This window comes from Eschrichtius robustus, chromosome 7 (genome assembly GCF_028021215.1).
Source record: "Eschrichtius robustus isolate mEscRob2 chromosome 7, mEscRob2.pri, whole genome shotgun sequence".
In the NCBI taxonomy this organism is placed as follows: Eukaryota; Metazoa; Chordata; class Mammalia; order Artiodactyla; family Eschrichtiidae; genus Eschrichtius; species Eschrichtius robustus.
In genome coordinates, this window is record NC_090830.1 from 124,372,962 (window position 1) to 124,396,701 (window position 23,740).

A 23,740-nucleotide genomic window follows, 5' to 3' on the forward strand; every position below is an offset into this window, starting at 1 on the left:
TGTATTACATGTTTTTGAAAATTTTTCATAAAAGATTATTAAAGGAGAAGATTTCAAGAACTTAATTGTTAGCTTCAGCTATCTGGGAAAATTCACTTATGTTGACCATCTCCTTTATACATGATGTAAAAGTATAATATTTACTGTATTATAGTTATACTATATACCAGATATTATGGCAATAATTTTATTTCTATTAATTGAGTTAGTCTTTTCTCTAACACTATGAGGTAGATGCTCTTATTATTGCCATTCACATATGGGACAAAAATAGGTTAAATAGTTTTCTAAAATATTTACATCTAGTAAGTGAAAAAGTTGGATTTTCTCTATTTCTCTATCTAAATAGATATTCTCTATTCAGATGCTGCATTATTGACTAGTACACTATATAATACTTCCTCAAGAAACGTGTTACAGTATGATCTCTATAATGTTAACAAAAGTGGAGAACAATTTTAGCTTATTGATTTATTTCTCCTCTCAAAATTCATTCACATGAAAATATAAACTGAGGTGGTGTATTTTATTCTTGCAGGGGTTTATAACAAAATAGTTGTATGCAGCTTCCCTAGACAAGAATATACAAGAAAAACTAGTTCCTTCAGTTTCCTTAATACAGTTGAAATTAAGTTTTTTGGCACACAAGCAATTATCAATTGTATTGATAGAAAAATGTAATAATTATTAGATGAAGAAACTCATTTGCATGTTTTAGTTAGACACATTTAATATGTCCTAGGATTTCACATGAAAGTCTTAGCATGCATTACTGAAGTAATTTTATAATAGTTTTCTTTTTTTTTTCCACATCTTTATTGGAGCATAATTGCTTTACAACGTTGTGTTAGTTTCTGCTGTACAACAAAGTGAATCAGCTGTATGTATACATATATCCCCGTATCCTCTCCCTTTTGAGCCTCCCTCCCACCCTCTTAATCCCACCCCTCTAGGTCGTCCAGAGCATGGAGTTGATCTCCCTGTGCTCTGCAGCAGCTTCCCACTAGCCATCCACTTTACACTTGGTAGTGTATACATGTCCGTGCTACTCTCTCGCTTCATCCCAGCTTCCCTCCCCGCTCCCCCCGCCACCCGTGTCCTCAAGTCCATTCTCTACGTCTGCGTCTTTATTCCTGCCCTGCCACTAGGTTCATCAGTACCGTTTTTTTAGACTCCATATATGATAGTTTTCTTAAGCCGTTTAATGTTATAGCCTGTGCACAGGTCATCAGTAGTTGGTTATATTAGGTGTTCTCCATGAAATTTTGATTCCAGCACATATGATTTATAATATGGTGATCCTAATTTCTTGATGATTTAAAAATATTGTATTTACAAATGCCATGAAACATCACCACTTTGAAGAAGAGCATAGATTCAGTAAGTTTCAAACTTTCTTTTATTTTGATTTTTCAGATTGCATTCTCACAACATAATACAATCATGGATCTTGTGCAGTTTTTTGTCACCTTCTTCAGGTAATTTGCTTTTACTGACTTTGAATTTGTTAAACCTATATTCTGATGTATGTTCTATAAATCTGTTAGGTAATTTATCAGTTCTTTACCCTTAAATATGATGCAGTGTATCTTGAATAGTTTTATATACTTAAATATATACCACAGAGCAGAAGAAACACACTTGACATATACTTTTGCAAGTTTATTTTGCTGTAGTACTATTTAATAGCTAATTGATTCAGTGGAAAGAGGACGATAACCCTGTGTTCCCCTGTCATATAAGTAATTAAAGCCTGTTTTAATTAATAAAATTAACAGTGCATTCACTGTATTGATTAGGTCCATCTCCTAGCATTAAAATCCATATCAATTCAGTTATTTCTTGGATTTCTTAGGTAATTATTATATGTGCTTAGCAATGTGATGAAATCTGTAGGGGATGAGAAAAAGTATGTATTTTCTGCCCTCAGAGAGCTTATAATCTGGAAATACTAAATATGACTTAGGATATAGCATATTTCCTAGAATATTAGTTATTTGAGATATTAACAGTAGGTTCATTAAAAAGTGTTCCATAATTAAATGCATTTGGAAAATGCTGTGTATACTGAAGTTAAATAGGGCTTTTTTGGTTTGTTTTTAACTGACATTACTTCTCAGGGTTTTTTTTTTCCTCACAGTTTTTAATATGTTAATTTGCAGTGTATCTTTCTAAAAGAGAGGGCGGAGTTTGTATCATTTCTCAAAACCTAAAAGCTCTCTTCATAGAACATCTATTTTCATTTCCATGGGATGTAAATAAAGAAACACTGGGCGAGGAGAAGCAGCTGAATTTTAGTGGTAGAATATCTGTGTGATGGCACCTGAGATCATCTGGATTAGAAAGAATGTTATTTTTGTTAACATGATTATGATGTGTACCGCTTATACTGGTCCACTAGGTGCCTTTGTGTAAATTAGACAATTGTGCCTCCTTCTGGCAGGCATAGCCCCACATCACAGCACGCAACTTTACAAACAGTGCATGTAATTTTGACCTTCACTCACCAAGTTGTCTGGGCTGCGTCGAACAGCGAAGAACCTGTTAAACCAAATCCTTGACACAGATGATATGCCAAGCACTTTCCTCAACACCAAAGTAACCATTATTGGTTATCTTATAACGACACCATACAATACTTGAATTCCTAATACCTTATCCACAGGAGTTAGCAAACATTTTCTGTAAAGAGCCAGTTAGTAAATATTTCAAGATTTGTGGGGTAGAAGGTCTCTGTTGCATCTAAACAACTCTGCTGTTGTGGTGCTAAAGCAGCCTCAGCCAGTATGGAAACAAATGGGAGTGGCTATGTTCCAGTAAACCTTTATTATAAAAACAGCTGCTAGGCTGAATTCTGCCTGTGGACATAATTTGCCCAACTCCTGATCTAACTTATGCCTGAATGCCTTTAATGACAGGAAACACACCATCTCTTGAGATACGATTTTCTATCTTCAGATAACTAATTGTTCTTTATAATTGAGATGAAATCTGCCTCCCTGTAATAGCTCTTCTCATTTACCCATATGGGCCCATACATAGCAAGTCTAATTAATCTCTTCGCATCTCCATTTGCAGCCCTCTAGTTTTCTACACTCTTTTCTCCAATTTACACATTCTCTGTTCGTTTATTCACTGCTTGTTGTCAAAATCCTTGCCATGTTGGTCACTTTGCTCTGAAAGCAATCATGTTTGTCTTTGTCCCTTAAAAAGTATTAATTTCCAGAATTTAATGCTAAATCATATATATCACTAACATGTGCAAAGTCTATTCATACTTTAAATTTGTCCCTTAAAAATGAAATTTGAGGAAACAACTTTTTTTAAAATTCATTTATTTTTTTGGCTGTGTTGGGTCTTCGTTGCTGCGCACGGGCTTTCTCTCTAGTTGCGGCAAGCAGGGGCTACTCTTCGCTGCGGTGTGCGGGCTGCTCATTGCAGTGGTTTCTCTTGTTGTGGAGCACAGGCTCTAGGTGCGCAGGCTTCAGTAGTTGTGGCACGTGGGCTCAGTAGTTGTGGCTCTGGGGCTCTAGAGCGCAGGCTCAGTAGTTGCGGTGCACGGGCTTAGTTGCTCTGCAGCATATGGGATCTTCCCACACCAGGGCTCGAACCCGTGTTCCCTGCATTGGCAGGCGGATTCTTAACCACTGCGCCACCAGGGAAGTTCCGAGGAAACATCTTAAATATATTTAACGTTCTCTGATTTTGTACTTCTGAATATTAAGGGATATTAAGCCTATTAATTAGGTTGCAATGTTTTTGGAAAAGTGTGAGAAGTTGTAATTGAATGAGCCTTATTTAATGCATAAAAATAAAAGTTTTTGACAGAATAATGTGGATGTTAGTATGCTAAAAAGTTTAGTTTTGTGTAAAAATTCACAAAGCTGAATATATATGTAAATTATTTAAATGTTTAGGGTTTTATTTTAAGCTTTTGAATTTGTGTGCATGTTTAAGTTCAATAACTCTTTTATTAAGTAAAAGAAAGCTAGTGTTAATGTGTACCATGTCTTAGAGATGATCCTATTTATTATGTTGTCATCATGGACAAAGTAATATAAAATACTCTAAGCATTGTGTGAGATAAAGTATATTTAATGGGTTTTTTATCATTTAAATTTTTCTCAGTATTAAAATGTAAATTAGACAGTTTTCTAATTGTCTCATTGTTAAGAAAAAAAATGCACAAATACTTCTAAGTTTATTATTTTTTTAAATAAAGCCACTGTTAAATTTTAAAAGAGAGTTTTAGACAGGTCGGCATTTATGGACATCCTTCAATCAGGCCACTACTACTGCTATTGCTGTTTCTGAGTTATTGAAGTAGCATAGGTGAATGTGTCAGCCTTTCAGTTTAGCCATGGTTTGATGGAGGCCAGTTCATAAGCTTTGTGTCAGTTTTTTACTTTTATATTGGGCATAGTTCTGGTGGTAAACATAATTGAGTCAGTACTAGGAAGATCACTTATAGGCATAGCCTGGCTCTGATCTTAGCTTTCTGTGCCATCTTAAGTAGGTCACCTAGCATCTTTAAATCTCAGTCCTTTCATATCTAGAATTAAAGGATGTTGTTGTTAGAGTGTGTACTATAATATAGTGAATGATTAGAAAACTGAAAGGAATTATTTTAAAAATAAATACTTTTTTCTGGTATGTAAAATGGAAAAGTAAGTCTGTGTGAATCTGAATTTTAAAAGGATAAGCCTGGTAAATTAAATGGAGCTATATCAGGGACCACTACCCCTATACCATTTAGATTTTTAATGGGGGTTCTAATTTTCACTGTCCCACTGGAATTACATAATGTTTTTGATTTACCATCTTGACCAGATGGCAGGTATTTTCAGAGGTTGCCACTTGGTCTTTCCCACTACGATAGATCTTACCCCACAGGCCAGAGATGCAATGTAGGGGTTACTCTAATCACCTTGTACATAAGTTCTAATTATACACTTGAGAAGTTAGGGAAATTATCACTGGGTGGATGCATAGACACAGTTGGCCCACTATGATCCAGAATTTAGCCAGAATTTCTTACCTGGACCCTGGAGATACCCCAAGTCTAACAAGGGTTCATGATGGTATTTTAGTCCTTGAGTATCTCTGTGATCTCTAACCCTGTGTCTTATAGTAATCAAAATATCTACTTACTCCTCTTGCACTGTGTACATACCCGTGTATATACCCAAATATACACAGGGCTCTTTGTAAAGGAATCATACACAGGTCCCTTTGGGGATCATTTTATACACTTTCCAAGATGTTTCAAAATGTCTTTTCTTCTATGGACTCAGCCACCTATTCAGTGGGTTCTGGATTTGTAAATTAACTCATCTGGGAACTGAGCAGAGGATCATGAGTTTCTCTTGGCAACAACCCTCAGCGTTTGTTCCTCCATTCCTACTTACAACAAAAGTAAATGTTAAATAGCACCGTTGTTGGCTGCCCATCTATTTTGCCTCTCGAGATAGATACATCCATTATTAATCATCCCACAGCTCGTTGTGGGCCAACACCCTTGGCTGCTCCTCCAGTCTTGTTGAACTTTATCCTCATTGTAGACCCTGGATTCTGTCAGTTAGGCACTGACCCTTGATCTTTTTTTACTCTGGGGCCCCATCACTTAACATCTGCCTTTGTCACTGCCTCTCCTGTTGTTAGCTCTGGTCTGCAGAAGAAAGCCACCAGTGAACTTCTTAGTGAAGCTGGTGCCCCTTTCACCAGCAAATTTCTCATGGCCTTGGTGACTGGTACGGTCCATAGAAAGTAATCTACCGGCCTTACATAATATATCCATTCTGGTACATTCCCTCCTGTCAGCATTTTTATTCTTTTCTCTTCCATCTTCTAGGGCAGCTCAGGCATTTCCATTTTACTTTACCTTGGCCAGTGCTTTTTCCAGGCTTATAAGAATCACTTCCTCATCAAGTTTTGCCCCATCCCCTGGAGTCCTCCATAGGGTATTATATCACTTGGTCCTGAGACTATGCACCAAAATTCATGAATTCTTGTTTATCCAGGCTTATATTCCATCCCCCTTGATCAAATACCACCAAAATCCAGTTCCTGACATGATCTCCTGGCTGCTGCCAGTACATGCTAGCCAATTCTTGCAGCTTTTTCAAGTATATAATCTTTTCCCTTTCTTTTCAGGCCAAGATGCATTATTCTGTCATTAAATTCAGTTATTAGTCTAGCGATCAGGAGAGGAGGTGGTGGCAGCCTTTAGGGGGGCGACCCTGTTGTCTCTATTACTAGAAACGGGAGTTGTAGAACCAACATCCTCAGAAACATCTATGTAGATAGTGCATTCTAGGTATTCCTATCCCATATTTCAAGAGCTCCAGTTTTCCAACAGTGGCCGTTGTCTTTGCATAAGAGGACTGCTTTGGCTGAGCAGTCTATCATCTCTGGAGCTCTGCAGTTGTAACAGTTAGATCGTCAGTCTACTGCTCATTCATATTGGCTCCTCCACTGTCAGAGGTAAGGGCCTGATTTAAAGCTATAAAAGAGACTCTCTAGCTCGTATATTTAGCCTGTAATGGTTATTAGTGGCCTTCAGCCTCTCATTATCCCTCTGTAGGGTCAATACAAACATAGCAGTAGTCAGCCAACTCCACTCTCTTTTGAAAGCATTTTCCCCAGGTCACCACTGGTGAAATATTTAGCAATTGAAGCCTTCTTCCAGGGACTCTCTGTCTCTCATCTAGCAACACGGATGGTTTCTTTTTAGCCTGCCAAGTAGTGAGTGAGCCAGTTTCAAATCCCCATTTTACCTCCTGATTGCTCAGACCACAAGTCCTCAGAGAAGTAGACCAAAATGGCGTTGGCCATGCAGTAAACGTATTAGGGGGAACTCCTGTGAGGGAGGGAGCAAGGGAGAATGTGAGAGATCTTTTAGACCACAGTGCCAATCTGACCTTTGTGAAGTAGAGCAGGAAGTAAGGAAAGTTGAATGAAAGAGCCTGAAAGTTTGACAAGACCAATGGCGAGTCCTTGAGCCAAACTCTGTATCCTAAAACTGTCAACTGCCATGCTCAGTCATTGACTGAGAACAGCTCTCAGGAAGTGTGGCCTCAGTGTGAATACAGTGATACATTGCCTTAATATTTATCCACTTTAATATTATGTTTTTAAGTACAAACAAGTTAGAATTTTCAATTTTTCTTATGAATTGTTGTGGTTTTCCCTTCAATTTTTTTATTGTGGTAAAATACAAATAATATAAAATTTGCCATCTTAACCATTTTTAAGTGAACAATTCAGTGATGTTAAGTACATTTACATTATTGTGCAGCTATTTACACTATCCATCTCCAGAACTCTTTTTATCTTGCAAAACTGCAACTCTATACACATTAAACAGTAACTCCCTATCTCCTCTTCCCCGGCCACTGACAACCACCATTCCTCTTTCTGTCTGCATGATCTTTACTACTCTAGGTATCTTATATAAGTGATATCATATAATGTTTGTCCTTTTGTGACTGGCTTATTTCACTTAGCATGATGTTCTCAAAGCTCATCCATGTTGTGATATATGTCAGAATTTCTCTTCTTTTAAGGCTGAGTAATATTCCATTGTATGTATATACCACATTTTGTTTATCCATTCGTCTGTTTATGGACACTTGAGTTGCTTCCATGTTTTAGCTATTGTAAGTAGTGCTTCTATGAACATGAGTGTACAAATATGTATTCAAGATTTTGCTTTCAATTCTTTTGGATATATTCCCAGAAGAGAAATTCCTAGGTCATATGGTAATTCTATTTTTAATTTTTTGAAGAACCTCCTTACTGTTTTCCATAGCAGTTGTACTGTTTGCATTCTCACCAGCAGTGCACAAGGATTCCAGTTTTTCCATATTCTCACCAACACTTGTGATTTTCTTTTTCTTTCTTTCTTTTCTTTGTCCTTTCTTTTTTTTTTTTTTGATTGTAGCCATCCCAGAGGGTGCAACTTTGTATCTCATTGTGGTTTTGATGTGCATTTCTTTAACAATTAGTGCTGATAAGCACTTTTTCACGTGCTTATTTGCCATTCATATATCTTCTTTGTAGAAATGTCTGTTTAAGTCTTTTGTCCATTTTTATGCCAGTATCACACTGTCTTGATTACTGTAGCTTTGTAGTAAATTTTGAAATCAAGAAGTGTGGGTCCTCCATCTTTGCTCTTTTTCAAGATGTTTTGGGCTACTTGGGGTCCCTTGAGGTACTAAAATTCATATGGATATGGAAGTAATCATGTGAGTTTTTCCCCTTCTTTTTGTTAATATGGAGTATTACATTTCCATATGTTAGACCATCCTTGCATTCCAAGAATAAATCCTACTTGGTCATAGTATATAATTCTTTTAATAATAATTTCCCCTTTTCTGCATCATTGTTCATAAAGGATATTAGTACTTTTCTTTTCTTGTGTCTTTGTCTGACTTTGGTATCAGGATAATGCTGGCCACATAGGATGACTTAGGGATTGTTTTCTACTCTTTAATGTTTGGAATAATTTGAGAAGGACTGGTATTAGTTCTTCTTGAAATGTTTAGAGGAATTAATCAGTGAAGCCATCAGGTCCCAGGCTTTTCTTTGTCAGGAGATTTTTGATTACTGATTCAATCTCCTTACTAGTCATAGTTCTATTCAATCCTTCTTTGTTTTCATGATTCAGTCTTGGTAGGTTTTGTGTTTCTAGGAATTTGTCCATTTCATCTAAGTTATACAATTTGTGTACAGTTGTTCATAGTACATTCTAATAAATCCCTTTTATTATCATAGGATCAGTAGTAGTATCTATACTATATTTATTTTTATTTATTTTTAGTAAGTTGAGTCTTCTCTCTTTCTTTTCCTTAGTAAATCTAGCCAAAGGTTTGCCAATTTTGTTGATTGGTTTGAAGAACCAACCGTTGGTTTTGTTGATTTTTCTCTATTATTTTACTATTTTCTATTTCATTTATCTGTTTTAGTCTTTATTACAATATTTCCTTCCTTCTGCTAACTTTGGATTTAGTTCTTTTTCTAGTTCCTTAAGTTTAAAGTTAGGTTGTTGATTTGAGATCTTTCTTGTTTTTCAATGTAAATAAACATTTATAGTTAAACATTTCCTCCTTAGCACTGCTTTTACTGCATCCCATCAGTTTTATTATGTTCTGTTTTCATTTTCATTTGTCTCTAAGTACTTTCTAATTTCCCTTGTGATTTCTTCTATGAGCTGTTGGTTGTTCAAGAGTGTTGTTTCATTTCCCCAAATTTGTGAGTTTTCCAGGTTTTCGTCTATTATTGATTTCTGACTTTATTCTGCTGTAAAGGAGATACTTTTCATGATACCTGTTTTTTTTAATTTATTGAGAAAATTTTTGACCTAAAATATGGTATATCCCAGACAATATCTCATGTGCACTTGAGAAGAATGTGTATCCTGTTGTTGGGAATAGTGTTTTACATATGTCCTTTGAATGTAGTTGGTTTATTGTGTTGTTCGAACCCTCTGTTTCCTTACTTATGTTTGTCTGGTGTTTCTATCCATTATTATGAGTGGAGTTGAATTGTTGTTTTAACCATTTTGAATTCTCTATGTCTTTATTGAAATTTTTGTCTTAATTTATAACTTGTTTTATATAAACTTAGATATAGTATCGTTTTGTTAGAATTTCAATGGTAAATCTATTTTCATTACTTTCAATATTTTTTATTTTACTAGATTTTAAATGTGTTTCATGTACACCACAAATATCTGGACATTGTTTATCCTGTTGTAATAATCTGAAAATCTCTGACATTTAAAGAAACAGATTTAGTGAATTTCTATTTATTGCAATTATTGTTGTATTTTAATTTTTTTCTCCATCTTTTCACTTTTTAAAATGCTTTCTCAAGCAACCTTTTTTTCTTCTTCCCTGCTTTCTATTAAATTGAATGTCCTTTTAATACTCTTTAGTTGTTTTTCCTTTTAGCAGTTTAGGAATTATACATTTCATATTTTTTCTTTAATGAATGCCCTTAAATTTTAACATGTATATTTTTCCTAACCAGTAATAATGTTAATCGGTGTCTTTTTTTACTCCTGAATCATATAAGAACACTAGAAAATTTGAAACTTTCACTTTTACATACAATTGTCTAATTTTAAATTCATTTTCTAATTTCTAATTTTATTTTTTAAAATAACCTTATTGAGATATAATTCATATATAGTATAACTCACCCATTTAAAGTGCACAATTCAGTGGCTCTGCAGCCATTATCACAGTCAATTTTAGAACATTTTCATCACCCCAAAAAGAAACTGTGTACCCATTTGCAGTCACTTCCCATCCCTCTCCCACACCCTAAGTTTTAGACAATCACTAATCTAGTTCCTGTATATAGATTTTCCTATTCTGAACATTTTCATATACTAATTAAAATCATACAATATTTTTGATTTTGTGACAAGCTTCTATCACTTATCACAGTGTTTACAGGGTTTATCCATGATGTTGTATGTATCAGTATATCATTGCTTTTTATTGTTAAATACCATTCCATTGTATGGATATGACACATTTTATTTCTCCTTTTTCAGTGATGGGCATTTGGGTTTTTTCCTCTTTTTGGCTCATGTGAATTATGCCACTATGAACATTTGTGTCCATGTTTTTGTGTGGTGATACGTTTTTATTTCTCTTGAGTATATACCTAGGAGTGGCATTGATGGGTCATATAGTAACTCTAGATTTAACATCGTGAGAAACTGGCAAACTATTTTCCAAAGAAGATGCACCATTTTACATTCTCACCAGGAATGTATGAGGGTTCCAATTTCTCTATATTCTCAGTAACACTTCTTTTTATCTCTTTTTTATTATAGCCATCTCAGTGCATATAAAGTACCAAAAGAGATGATGATGCTATTTTGGAGGATCCAGAAAGGATTTTAATTAATTAGAGGAATTTAAAGAATAGAAAAAGAAAGAAAAATTAGGAGTTAAGCAATTAAAAAACAAGAATAATCAAAGATGACCCTATAGAAGTGAGCATGTGAGTGGGAAGAATAATGCAAAATAAACACTGTGATCAAGATTTTGGGAAATGAAACAATGATGTTGTCCATGAAGATATTTCAAAAGAGAAAAAGGAAGGATGTAACTCCCTACAGGGAGAGAAGTAAACCGAAATCATTAGTAACAGAATGCCTACATCAAAGTGGCATATCCCAGAAGGAGTATGTGGTATAAAATTTTTTTTTAAATGGTGCAAGAACGAAGAACTCTGGGAAGAATGAAAAATAGAAGTCCTCCTTTTCAAAAGTGAGATTATGATAATGGATATGTTAATAGAAATGAGGCCTTAAGATACAGATTTCTCTAAGTAGAAACCATAAATTACATCTTATTATACTGGAGATTTCTTCAGGAATTCTCTCCCTGGCTTTGCTGTAGAAGAAAACAGATATTTAGATCCCAACTCTTCTTTTAAACCAAAATATCAAATATAGCTCGAGTAAAATAGTAATTGCCCAAAGTTTATTGCAACTTAGCTAAACCAGTGCTCCATGTCTAATTTTCAGTGCTGAGGTTTGGAACACTGTAGACTGAAACTTAGTTCTTTCACTAAAATATTGCCTAATACTTCAAAATCAACATGTCCTAAATTAAACTTGCTCTCTTGGCAAACAGCTCTTTTTTCCAGTATTCTCTAGCTCAGTTACGGTTACCACTATTAACCTAACTTCAATACCTGGGAATTAACTAAATACGTTTCTCTTTCCTTAATCCCCTACATGAACCCTGATTCTTCCTTCTGTCTATCAATCTATTGTATTCAAAACAACCAAAGTGATTTTTTAACATAAGTTGAATTATGAGAATCCATTGTTTAAAAGCTTCCTTTCACATTTATAATATAATTCAGACTAGACTTACAAGTTCCTCTGAAACCAGGCCTAATTATCTGCCTCCTCTCATATTATTCTCCACAAATTTGTTATATTGCAGTCGCTTTTTCTTCGGAGGTATTTGGTTTATTTCTTATTTGGTTTTGTTTTCTCTTTCATTCCTTTGTAAAGTGTTTTAAAATTTATGTGCAGTAAAATTCCATTTGGGGGGATACAGCCATATGAAATCTAAAATATGTATAGTTTCTCTTTTTTTTTAATTTTTATTGGAGTATAGTTGATTTATAATGCTGGGTTAGTTTCTGCTGTACAGCAAAGTGAATCAGTTATACATATACGTATATCCACTCTTTTTTAGATTCTTTTCCCATATAGGTCATTACAGAGTATTGAGTAGAGTTCCCTGTGCTATACAATAGGTCCTTATTAGTTATCTATTTTATATATAGTAATGTGTATATGTCAATCCCAACCTCCTAGTTTATCCCTCTCCCCCTTCCTGCCCAGTAACTGTAAGTTTGGTTTCTACATCTGTGACTCTTTATGCTTTGTAAATTAGTTCATTTGTACCTTTTTTTAGATTCCACATATAAACGATATCATATGATAATTGTCTTTCTCTGATTTACTTCACTTAGTGTGATAATATCTAGGTCCATCCATGTTGCTGCAAATGGCATTATTTCATTCTTTTTATGGCTAAGTAATATTCCATTGTATATATGTACCACATCTTCTTTATCCATTCCTCTGTTGATGGACACTTAGGTTGCTTCCATGTCCTGGCTATTGTAAATAGAGCTGCAATGAACATTTTGGTACGTGACTCTTTTTGAATTATGCTTTTCTCAGGGTGTATGCCCAGTAGTTGGGTTGCTGGGTCATATGGTAGTTCTATTTATAGTTTTTTAAGGAACCTCCATACTGTTCTCCATAGTGGCTGTATCAATTTACATTCCCACCAACAGTGCAAGAGGGTTCCCTTTTCTCCACACCCTCTCCAGCATTTATTGTTTGTAGATTTTTTGATGATGGCCATTCTGACTGGTGTGAGATGATACCTCATTGTAGTTTTGATTTGCATTTCTCTAATGATTAATGATGTTGAGCATTCTTTCATGTGTTTGTTGGCAATCTGTATATCTTCTTTGGAGAAATGTCTATGTAGGTTTTCTGCCTATTTTAGGATTGGGTTGTTTGTTTTTTTAATATTGAGCTGCATGAGTTGCTTGTATGTTTTGGAGATTAATCCTTTGTCAGTTGCTTCATTTGCAAATATTTTCTCCCATTCTGAGGGTTGTCTTTTCGTCTTGTTTATGGTTTCCTTTGCTGTGCAAAAGCTTTTAAGTTTCATTAGGTCCCATTTGTTTATTTTTGTTTTTATTTCCATTTCTCTAGGAGGTGGGTCAAAAAGGATCTTGCTGTGATTTATGTCATAGAGTGTTCTGCCTATGTTTTCCTCTAAGAGTTTGATGGTATCTGGCCTTACATTTAGGTCTTTAATCCATTTTGAGTTTCTTTTTGTGTATGGTGTTAGGGAGTGTTCTAATTTCATTCTTTTACATGGAGCTGTCCAGTTTCCCCAGCACCACTTATTGAAGACGCTGTCTTTTCTCCACTGTATATTCTTGCCTCCTTTATCAAAGATAAGGTGACCGTATGTGCGTGGGGTTATCTCTGGGCTTTCTATCCTGTTCCATTGATCTATATTTCTGTTTTTGTGCCAGTACCGTACTGTCTTGATTACCGTAGCTTTGTAGTATAGTCTGAAGCCAGGGAGCCTGATTCCTCCAGCTCCGTGTTTCTTTCTCAAGATTGCTTTGACTATTCAGGGTCTTTTGTGTTTCCATACAAATTGTGAAATATTTTGTTCTAGTTCTGTGAAAAATGCCAGTGGTAGTTTGATAGGGATTGCATTGAATCTGTAGATTGCTTTGGGTAGTAGAGTCATTTTCACAATGTTGATTCTTCCAATCTAAGAACATGGTATATCTCTCCATCTATTTGTATCATCTTTAATTTCTTTCATCAGTGTCTTATAATTTTCTGCATACAGGTCTTTTGTCTCCTTAGGTAGGTTTATTCCTAGATATTTTATTCTTTTTGTTGCAGTGGTAAATGGGAGTGTTTTCTTAATTTCACTTTCAGATTTTTCATCATTAGTGTATAGGAATGCAAGAGATTTCTGTGCATTAATTTTGTATCCTGCTACTTTACCAGATTCATTGATTAGCTCTAGTAGTTTTCTGGTGGTATCTTTAGGATTCTCTATGTATAGTATCATGTCATCTGCAAACAGTGACAGCTTTACTTCTTCTTTTCCAATTTGGATTCCTTTTATTTCTTTTTCTTCTCTGATTGCTGTGGCTAAAACTTCCAAAACTATGTTGAATAATGGTGGTGAGAGTGGGCAACCTTTTCTTGTTCCTGATCTTAGTGGAAATGGTTTCAGTTTTTCACCATTGAGGATGATGTTGGCTGTGGGTTTGTCATATATGGCCTTTATTATGTTGAGGAAAGTTCCCTCTATGCCTACTTTCTGGAGAGTTTTTATCATAAATGGGTGTTGAATTTTGTCGAAAACTTTCTCTGCATCTATTGAGATGATCATATGGTTTTTATTCTTCAATTTGTTAATATGGTGTATCACATTGATTGATTTGCGTATATTGAAGAATCCTTGCATTCCTGGGATAAACCCCACTTGATCATGGTGTATGATCCTTTTAATGTGCTGTTGGATTCTGTTTGCTAGTATTTTGTTGAGGATTTGTGCATCTATGTTCATCAGTGATATTGGCCTGTAGTTTTCTTTCTTTGTGACATCTTTGTCTGGTTTTGGTATCAGAGTGATGGTGGCCTCGTAGAATGAGTTTGGGAGTGTTCCTCCGTCTGCTATATTTTGGAAGAGTTTGAGAAGGATAGGTGTTAGCTCTTCTCTAAATGTTTGATAGAATTCGCCTGTGAAGCCATCTGGTCCTGGGCTTTTGTTTGTTGGAAGGTTTTTAATCACAGTTTCAATTTCAGTGCTTGTGATTGGTCTGTTCATATTTTCTATTTCTTCCTGGTTCAGTCTCGGAAGGTTGTGCATTTCTAAGAGTTTGTCCATTTCTTCCAGGTTGTCCATTTTATTGACATAGAGTTGCTTGTAGTAATCTCTCATGATCCTTTGTATTTCTGCAGTGTCAGTTGTTACTTCTCCTTTTTCATTTCTAATTCTATTGATTTCAGTCTTCTCCCTTTTTTTCTTGATAAGTCTGGCTAATGGTGTATCAATTTTGTTTATCTTCTCAAAGAACCAGCTTTTAGTTTTATTGATCTTTGCTATCATTTCCTTCATTTATTTCATTTATTTCTGATCTGATCTTTATGATTTCTTTCCTTCTGCTAACTTTGGGGTTTTTTTGTTCTTCTTTCTCTAATTGCTTTAGGTGTAAGGTTAGGTTGTTTATTTGAGATGTTTCTTAAGGTAGGCTTGTACAGCTATAAACGTCCCTCTTAGAACTGCTTTTGCTGCATCCCATAGGTTTTGTGTTGTTGTGTTTTCATTGTCATTTGTTTCTAGGTACTTTTTGATTTCCTCTTAGATTTCTTCAGTGATCTCTTGGTTATTAAGTAGTGTGTTGTATAGCCTCCATGTGTTTCTATTTCTTACAGATTTTTTCCTGTAATTGATATCTAGTCTCATAGCATTGTGGTCGGAAAAGATACTTGGTACAATTTCAATTTTCTTAAATTTACCAAGGCTTGATCTGTGACCCAAGATATGATCTATCCTGGAGAATGTTCCATGAGCACTTGAGAAGAATGTGTATTCTGTTGTTTTTGGATGGAATGTCCTATAAATATCAATTAAGTCCATCTTGTTTAATGTATCATTTAAAGCTTGTGTTTCCTTATTTATTTTCATTTTGGATGATCTGTCCATTGGTGAAAGTCGGGTGTTAAAGTCCCCTACTATGATTGTGTTACTGTCGATTTCCCCTTTTACGGCTGTTAGTATTTGCCTTATGTATTGAGGTGCTCCTATGTTGGGTGCATAAGTATTTACAATTGTTATATCTTCTTCTTGGATTGATCCCTTGATCATTATGTAGTGTCCTTCTTTGTCTCTTGTAATAGTCTTTGTTTTAAAGTCTATTTTGTCTGATATGAGAATTGCTACTCCAGCTTTCTTTTCATTTCCATTTGCATGGAATATCTTTTTCCATCCCCTCACTTTCAGTGTGTATGTGTCCCTAGGTCTGAAGTGGGTCTCTTGGAGACAGCATATATACGGGTCTTGTTTTTGTATCCATTCAGCCAGTCTATGTCTTTTGGTTAGAGCATTTAATCCATTTACATTTAAGGTAATTATCGATATGTATGTTCCTATTACAATTTTCTTAATTGTTTTGGGTTTATTATTGTAGGTCTTTTCCTTCTCTTGTGTTTCCTAGAGAAGGAAACTTCTAGAGAAGTTCCTTTAGCATTTGTTTTAAATCTGGTTTGGTACTGCTGAATTCTCTTAGCTTTTGCTTGTCTGTAAAGCTTTTAATTTCTCCATCAAATCTGAATGAGATCCTTGCTGGGTAGAGTAATCTTGGTTGTAGGTTTTTCTCTTTCATCACTTTAAATATGTCCTGCTACTCCCTTCTGGCTTGCAGAGCCTCTGCTGAAAGATCAGTTGTTAACCTTATGGGGATTCCCTTATGTGTTACTTGTTGTTTTTCCGTTGCTGCTTTTAATATTTTTTCTTTGTATTTAATTTTTGATCGTTTGATTAATATGTGTGTTGGCGTGTTTCTCCTTGGATTTATCCTGTATGGGACTCTCTGTGCTTCCTGGACTTGATTAACTATTTCCTTTCCCATATTAGGGAAGTTTTCAACTATAATCTCTTCTAATATTTTCTCAGTCCCTTTCTTTTTCTCTTCTTCTTCTGGGACCCCTATAATTCGAATGTTGGTACGTTTAATGTTGTCCCAGAGGTCTCTGAGACTGTCCTCAATTCTTTTCATTCTTTTTTCTTTATTCTGCTCTGCAGTAGTTATTTCCACTATTTTATCTTCCAGGTCACTTATCCGTTCTTCTGCCTCAGTTATTCTGCTATTGATCCCTTTTAGGGAGTTTTTAATTTCATATATTGTTTTGTTCACCTTTGTTCGTTTGCTCTTTAGTTCTTCTAGGTCCCTGTTAAACGCTTCTTGTATTTTCTCCATTCTATTTCCAAGATTTTGGATCATCTTTACTATCATTATTCTGAATTATTTTTCAGGTAGACTGCCTATTTCCTCTTCATTTGTTAGGTCTGGTGGGTTTTTGCCTTGCTCCTTCATCTGCTGTGTGTTTCTCTGTCTTCTCATTTTGCTTAACTTACTGTGTTTGGGGTCTCCTTTACGCAGGCTGCAGGTTCGTAGTTTCCGTTGTTTTTGGTGTCTGTCCCCAGTGGCTAAGGTTGGTTCAGTGGGTTGTGTAGGCTTCCTGGTGGAGGGGACTAGTGCCTGTGTTGTGGTGGATGAGGCTGGATCTTGTCTTTCTGGTGGGCAGGTCCATGTCTGGTGGTGTGTTTTGGGGTGTCTGTGACCTTATTATGATATTAGGCAGCCTCTCTGCTAATGGGTGGGGTTGTGTTCCTGTCTTGCTAGTTGTTTGGCATAGGGTGTCCTGCACTGTAGCTTGCTGGTCGTTGAGTGGAGCTGGGTCTTGGTGTTGAGATGGAGATCTCTGGGAGATTTTCACCGTTTGATAGTACGTGGAGCTGGGAGGTCTCTTGTGGACCGGTGTCCTGAACTTGGCTCTCCCACCTCAGTGGCACAGCCCTGACGCCTGGCTGGAGCACCAAAAGCCTGTCCTCCACACGGCTCAGAATAAAAGGGAGAAAAAAAAGAAAGAAAGAAAGAAGAAGATAAAATAAAATAAAGTAAAATAAAATAAAATAAAGTCATTAAAATAAAAAATCATTAAGAAAAAAAAATTTTTAAGTAATAAAAAAAAAAAAAGGACAGACAGAACCCTAGGACAAATGGTAAAAGCAAAGCTAGACAGACAAAATCACACACAGAAGCATACACATACACACTCACAAAAAGAGAAAAAGAGAAAAAATATATATATATATTGTTGCTCCCAAAGTCCACCTCCTCAATTTGGGATGATTCGTTGTCTGTTCAGGTAGTCCACAGATGTAGGTACATCAAATTGTTTGTGGAGCTTTAATCCGCTGCTTCTGAGGCTGCTGGGAGACATTTCCCTTTCTCCTCCTCGTTCGCACAGCTCCCGGGGTTCAGCTTTGGATTTGGACCCGCCTCTGCGTGTAGGTCACCTGAGGGCATCTGTTCTTCGCTCAGACAGGACGGGGTTAAAGGAGCAGCTGCTTCGGGGGCTCTGGCTCGCTCAGGCCCCGGGGGGGTGGGGGAGGGAGCGGTACGGAGGAGGCGGGGCGAGCCTGCGGCGACAGAGGCCTGCGTGACGTTGCAGCAGCCCGAGGCGCGCTGTTCGTTCTCGCGGGGAAGTTGTCCCCGGATCTCGGGACCCTGGCAGTGGCGGGCCGCACCGGCTCCCGGGAGGGGCGGTGTGGAGAGTGACCTGTGCTCGCATACAGGCTTCTTGGTGGCGGCAGCAGCAGCCTTAGCGTCTCCTGCCCGTCTCTGGGGTCCGCGCTGATCGCCGCGGCTCGCGCCCGTCTCTGGAGCTCCTTTAAGCAGCCCTCTGAATCCCCTCTCCTCGCGCACCAGGAAACAAAGAGGCAAGAAAAAGTCTCTTGCCTGTTCGGCAGCTGCAGACTTTTTCCCGGACTCCCTCCCGGCTAGCTGTGGTGCACTAACCCCTTCAGGCTGTGTTCACGCCGCCAACCCCAGTCCTCTCCCTGCGATCCGACCGAAGCCAGAGCCTCAGCTCCCAGCCCCCGCCTGCCCCGGCGGGTGAGCAGACAAGCCTCTTGGGCTGGTGAGTGCTGGTCAGCACTGATCCTCCATGCGGGAATCTCTCCGCTTTGCCCTCCGCACCCCTGTGGCTGCGCTCTCCTCCGTGGCTCCGAAGCTTCCCCCCTCTGCCACCTGCAGTCTCTGCCCGCGAAGGGGCTTCCTAGTGTGTGGAAACCTTTCCTCCTTCACGGCTCCCTCCCACTGGCGCAGGTCCCGTCCCTATTCTTTTTCCCTGTTTTTTCTTTTTTCTTTTGCCCTACCCAGGTACGTGGGGAGTTTTTTGCCTTTTGGGAGGTCTGAGGTCTTCTGCCAGCCTTCAGTAGGTGTTCTGTAGGAGTTGTTCCACATGTAGATGTATTTCTGATGTATTTGTGGGGAGGAAGGTGACCTCTGTGTCTTACTCTTCAGCCATCTTGAAGCTCTTCTGTATAGTTTCTTGTAATCATCAGCTCTATCAGGATATAGACCAGTTCCAGAATCTCAAAGAATCCTTCATAGGGCTTCCTTTACAATGAGGCTTTTTCCTCAGCCATAAGCCCTGGCAGCCACGGATTGGCACCCTGTCTCTATAGTTTTGCCTTTCCCAGAATGTCATACACGTGGACTCTTACAGTATGTAACCTCCGGAGACTGGTTTCTTTCCCTTAGCATGCTGCATCTGAGATTTATCCAAGCTGGTTTTTTCCATCAATAGTCCATTTCATTTTTGTTGTTAAGTGGTATTCCATTGTATGAATATACTCCAGTTTTTTTATCCATCCACCCTTTGATAGATATTAATTGTTATACTTTTCAGCAGCTATGAATAATGCTGCCGTGGACAAGATACATACTTGTATAGGTTTTGTGCAGACATAAGTTTTCACTTTAGGATAAATATCTGGAAGTGGGATTGCTGAATCATATAGCAAATGTATATTTATCTTTATAATAACTGCCACTATTTTTCAGAGTGACTGTATCATTTTGCCTTGCCACCAGCAAAGTATGAGGGTTTCAGCTGTTCCACATCCTCAGTGCTTGGTCTTGTTGGTATTTTTTATTATAGCCGTTCAAATAGGTGTGTGGTGGTATCTTATCATGATTTTAATCTGCATTCCCCTAATGGCTAATGACATTGAATATCTTTTCATGTGCTTATTAGCCATACTTTTATCTTCTTTGGTTAAGTGTCTTTGCAAATTTTTTGCCTATTTTTTATTGTTTGTTTTCTTATTCTTGGGTTTGAATATTCTTTACATATCTGGATGTAAATCTTCTGCCAGAAGTGTGATTTGATATAATTTTCTCCCAGTCTTTGACTTGTATTTTTATTCTTTTAACAGTGTCTTTTGTGGAGAAAAAAATGTTTTAACTTTGATAAAATCCAATGTATTTTTTTTTCTTTTATAAGTTATGCTTTTGGTGTCATATGAGAACTCTTTGCTTACTCAAGGTCACATAGATTTCCTTCTCAGAGTTTTATACTTTTACATTGTACATTTAAGTCTATGATCCATTTCAGATATCTTTTGTTTATGAGTCTATGGTCCATTTTAGTTATTGTTTATGATTGAGGTGTAGGTCAAGGTTCATTATTTTGCATATGGATATCCAATTTTTGCAGCCTTTGGAAAAGACTGGTCTTTCTCTTTTGAAATGCCTTTGCAGCTCTGTCAAAAATCCATTCACCGTCAGGCTTCCAGTTCCAGGAAACACTACGTAAACATACATCTCTCTTTATGTCCCATGGGTCTCAACTATAAAACCTGGATGATATGCACGGGCAACTATTTGGTAATTGTGAAAAGTAAGTATCATCAGGCAGATCAGGGAAGAACACCAGAATTCAGAGCACCCTGAAATATTTGGAAGTTAACCATTTTTTCCTCCAGTATCCCCTGCCTTGAGCCTCAATGAAGAAAACATCCTGGAAAAATACTCTAGTTCTGACTTGTCCTGTGGAAAAGGAAGCCCTTAAAGCTCAGAGAGTAGGGGAGATCCACCCCCCAATTTTTCCTCTCTTTTAAAATATTTACTTACCCCCATTCCAGACAGTCTTGAAGCAGGAACATTGGCTGCAGCAAAAATGGCCAGGAAGCTGCTAGAGCCAAATCTCCAAGGGTTGGGAATCTTCTACATAAGGCGGAACTATGGGTACAAGAGGGTCAATACAAATCCATTGCTTTTCCCTCTTCTCTGTCCTCCCAATGCAGAATGTGGCACAATCACAGAAACGGGTAGTTTCTGGCCAGAGGATGGAAGAGTGAAGCCCAGAGAACCAGAAAAAGTCTGGGAAATAACAGAGAGAGAAAAGCCATCCCATAAAGTTGAACTTCTGGGATCTTCCATGTGAGGCTCTTATCCTAATTAGCATACCAAAGAATTTGAGAAGTGGCTAATGGTTAGAACTCTGCCCAGGCCCCAGACTGAACCCACAGGGCAGACTCAAATAGCACTGAAAAAGCTTTGGGTACATTGTAAGCACAGCCTACAGATGTCTAAAGTAGAATATCTCTATAGAGAATATCGACATTTTCTATAAGATACAAATAAGACCTCAGTCCCTCTGTAAATTTGATACAGCAGAAAGGGCTGTGATGGAAGTCACCATTCTTCAGCTTGGTTAGCAAGTCAAGGACTGTCTGTCAATATTTATTTATAGCTTTAAGAAAAACTTTATCGGGTGTTGGATCTGTTAACCATCCATATGGAGAAGAGTAACATTTGACTCCTACCTCATACTAATAATAAAAATCAATACCAGGAGAAAAGGAAAAACATGAAGTATCATCTAGAAGGTAATATGGGAATTCTTCGTCACATCTTTAGAACTGGGAAAATTTCTTAAACAGACACACAAAGCACTTCAATAAAATTAGACTACAGTAAAACTAACAATTTTTGTCGTCAGAAGATGTCATTAACATTGTGAAAAGTCAAGCTATGCAGTAGTGTAAAATATTCACAACCTATATAAAGGATAAAGGCCTTATAGTCACAATATATAACTCATATAAATCAGTAAAAAGCAGTCTTAAAACTCAACTCCCCGCCCCCAAAATGGCAAGAGACTTGAATAAGCACTTCACAAAAAAGGATAAGTGGCTAACAAAATACAAAAATGTGCTCCATTTAATTTTTATCAGGGAATGCAAATTAAAACCACAATATAATACTATTTACTATTCACCCATTATAGTGGCTAAAAAGAACAAGATAGATGATATCAAATGTTGGAGTGGATGTGGAACTCTAGACACTTCTGGTGGTCTAGAAGTTGGTGCAACAACTTTGAAAACAATTTGACTGTATTCTAAAGTTGAGCTTGGGCTTGCCTGGTGGCGCAGTGGTTGGGGGTCTGCCTGCCAATGCAGGGGACGCGGGTTCGAGCCCTGGTCTGGGAAGATCCCACGTGCCGCGGAGCGGCTGGGCCCGTGAGCCACGGTTGCTGAGCCTGCGTGTCTGCAGCCTGTGCTCCGCAACGGGAGAGCCTGCGGTGGTGAGGGGCCCGCGCACCGCGACGAGTAGTGGCCCCCGCTTGCCACGGCTGGAGAGGGCCCTCGCACAGAGGCGAAGACCCAACACAGCCATAAATAAAAATAAATAAATAAATAAATAAATAAATAAATAAATAAATAAAGTTGAGCTTACCCATACTCTGTGATCCAGCAATTCCATTCCATCAAAGGTCATGCTAAACATATTTATAACAGTGTGTTTTAAATAACCAAAACCAAGACCAAAACCCAAATACCTAAAAATAATAGAATATGGGGCAATGAAAAGAACAAACTAATCCTAAAAGAACAATATGGATGGCATTCACTAACATAATTTTGAACAAAAGAAGCTAGAAACAAAAGAATGAATATTTTAGGAATCCATTTGTATAAAGTTCAGAAGTAGGCGGAAACACACTATGGTGTTAAAAATCATTATGCTAGTGACCTCTGATGAAGAGGGGATGGGCAAAGTACTATTTCTTTACTGGGGTGGTGGTTACATGGGTATATTTTCTTTGTGATAATTCATTGAGCTGTATACTTATGATTTCTGTATGTGTGTTATGCATTAGTGCTTTAGGAAAGCTTTTTAGGAAGAGCATTTACTAATTTAGAAATATTAGGGGAATTTTGTAATTGAAACTTTTATCCTGACTACGTGGTTTCAAAAGGTATGCTTTAAATAAAAGTTGAGTGTAGAAAAGAACACTGTATACATTGACCTTTATAATTTTTGGTGCAAGTTTGTGAGATTAAGGTTTTGTCCAGGTACATGATTTGTAACAGGAGTAGTTAACCAGGAAGGTCTTCCTTACTATATGTTGCTTGCCTTTTTAATACTTTGCCAAGGAGGCTTTAGAGCACTCTATTTTCTGTAAAATACTTCAGGAAAGGATTGAAGAGTTATCAAGTGTGCTCTTTAGATTTGTAAATCTGTTACTGGTTTTGGGGGGGTTCATTTAGGTGTTTTTCTATGAATTTTACATAAATGATATCAGAAGTAGATTTTATGGATTCTTTCCCAGCCTTCATTTAACTCCTTCCACGTGGCTATGCAGTGAGGTTTCAGTTTGGGAGGAATTTATCCCTCACCAGCTTCATGGGTGGGCTAAAGCCAGTAAGTGCATACCCTTCAATTCGCCAAGTGATTGGCGAAGAGTGGGCATGTATAATGGTATGTGATAGAAGTCTGGAACTGCGGCATTCGTTTTTGTATCTAAGAGAAAAACAAGCCTGAGAATAAAGCTGATGCACAACAGAGTGTATGGGTCAGAAAACAGAAAGAAATGTAGCCAGGGCCCTGACCAGAACAAACCTGGAAGTTATTCTTCCTTTTGACTTTGGGGAGTGTCTTAGTCTGCTCAGGCTTCCATAAACAACTAACACAGACTGAGTGACTTTAACAACAGAAAGTTTATAATCTCACAGTTTTGGAGACTGGGAAGTCTAAGATCTGAGTGCCAGCATGGTTGGCT

General features: G+C 37.3%; 1 protein-coding gene across 2 annotated transcripts in view; it reads left to right on the top strand.

Annotated features, from left to right (window-relative positions):
- ATRNL1 (attractin like 1) overlaps positions 1–23,740 on the top strand; it is a 684,787-nt gene that overhangs the window by 283,917 nt on the left and 377,130 nt on the right. For both annotated transcript variants that reach the window (XM_068549055.1, XM_068549056.1), the window contains one exon: positions 1,417–1,478. In XM_068549055.1, the coding sequence (XP_068405156.1) occupies positions 1,417–1,478 (62 nt within the window). The remainder of the gene's footprint in view (positions 1–1,416; positions 1,479–23,740) is intronic.